Genomic DNA, 1,914 nt, shown 5'->3' on the forward strand with positions numbered 1-1,914 from the left:
AAACTAAAAGTAACGTAACGTAACGAACTAACGTAGTGTGTGTGTGTGTGTGTGTGTGTGTGTGTGTGTGTGTGTGTGTGTGTGTGTGTGTGTGTGTATATATATATATATATATATATAACATAGACATTTTTATTCAGACATTCAAATTACAGGTTATATTCAGGTTATTTACCAGTAATTGGAGTTCATTTCAAGAACTTGTCCCAGAGGAAACCATTGTAAAAATTCTTCAGTTCAAGATAAGTGGCACTCACTTACAAAGTAGATGGTGTGTTGCTAAATGACAGTTTTAATTTGAATGCTTAAATTGAATAAAAATAGCAGATTTCATGCTATATCTCATAATGAGGACATAAAAATTAGGTGATGTTTGTATTTTACAAAGTAAGACAAAAGAAAGCTTAGTCCATTGTTAAGATCATTGTCCCTAGCACTTGGCTATTTTTCTCGCCTTATACATACTAGTTTAAAACAGTTAATTGATTTCGGTTTCACTTTTATATATTAGTTAATTACGTCTTATATGTTTTAAAATTAATATTTGAAAGATTTAACAATTTTTAAGTATATTCTATGCTTTGTCTCGATCAACAGGCATTCATAAAGTTAGCAAGTGCAACCTCCATTTTGTATGAGGCTAAACCATCTCTGTCGATGTTAATGTTATATCGCCCACCAGAACCTGTTGATGAGTGTCGAGATAAATAAACAAATATAAAGAACATAAAAAAATAAACTATACATTAAAATGTATAGACATGAAATTAAGTATATGAACCAAAGAAGATATTGTAAGATTATTTAACAAAGAGTTAAAAAGTATGTACATATTTATATTTCTTAATTTTAAGCATTTCATTACACTGTACAATGATAATAATAGCTAGGGTTAGTGATAAAGTAGAGAAAATGGAAAATAAAATATAAACAGTTACCTTAAAATAATTTTTGATATCCATTTAGGAAGTCCTAGATTTTATGCAAATGAAATGTTAAAACTGTACAATAAAAATAGTATTTTTTTATACTTAAAATGAAAATCACCTTGCAGGTGAACTATTCACAGACTGAGCACAAATAACTATATTAAATAACGAATTTTGAGTATAAAAAGCAGGAAAAACCAAAACTGAATATTTTATTTTTCTGAAACTACATAATTTCAGTAAAGTTCTTCTTAAATTTCAAACAATTTCATCCACAAGTTTGATTTTTGGAAAGACATTTCACGAGAGTTACATAACCTACGTACGATCTGTGTATGTTGTTCTAACAGGGTTAATAGGCTTAAAAAAATTTGCAAGTGATAATTACCTGGTTGGCATATTTTGAAGACTGCTTTTGAAGTGATTTTAAGAGAACAGCCAGATCTTCATTCTTCTGGGGTGTTGAGGAAGGGCTCCAAATAGTATGCATTTTTGGTGATCCCTAAAATTACTTATAATTTTATTCATGTTAAAATTTTAGAGCCAAAACATAACTAATCTTTAAAAAAAATAATACCTAGTTCCATCATAAAAAAACTAAAAATTTAGCTAAAATAAAATTTACTGAAGCATCATGTGTATATATATATATAAAAAACACCTTTGTTTATTAGTCATTTCTTACACATGCATCAGTTATATGTTTTATGAAAAAATTTGAAAAGTTCATAAATTTAGTATTTTTTTCTATGAAATTCATTAGCCAATTTTTTTTTCCAATGACTGGCCACATTGGAATTTGTTTTTGTACACTGCTCAAAAAATTGCAGGATAATCAAAATTTGTAATATTATAGACAAAGCAAAACACTGTTATAAAATAATGTCAATCACATACACCTCCATCCCTCAGTTCATTATTACAAAATTAGGCATCTAATAAGTCATGTGATTTAAAATATAAATGAAAGGTCATTAAGGCTGTA

At 27.8% G+C, this 1,914-nt stretch overlaps 1 protein-coding gene across 1 annotated transcript in view; it reads right to left on the reverse strand.

Moving 5' to 3' along the window:
• The window catches only part of LOC106468195 (protein PAT1 homolog 1-like), a 127,380-nt gene that overhangs the window by 58,256 nt on the left and 67,210 nt on the right, over positions 1 to 1,914 (reverse strand). Inside the window, exon 7 of the mRNA XM_013928608.2 lies at positions 1,318 to 1,431. Coding sequence (XP_013784062.1) covers positions 1,318 to 1,431 — 114 coding nt within the window. The remainder of the gene's footprint in view (positions 1 to 1,317; positions 1,432 to 1,914) is intronic.

Source organism: Limulus polyphemus, unplaced genomic scaffold (assembly GCF_000517525.1).
Source record: "Limulus polyphemus unplaced genomic scaffold, Limulus_polyphemus-2.1.2 Scaffold2911, whole genome shotgun sequence".
Taxonomy (NCBI): domain Eukaryota; kingdom Metazoa; phylum Arthropoda; class Merostomata; order Xiphosura; family Limulidae; genus Limulus; species Limulus polyphemus.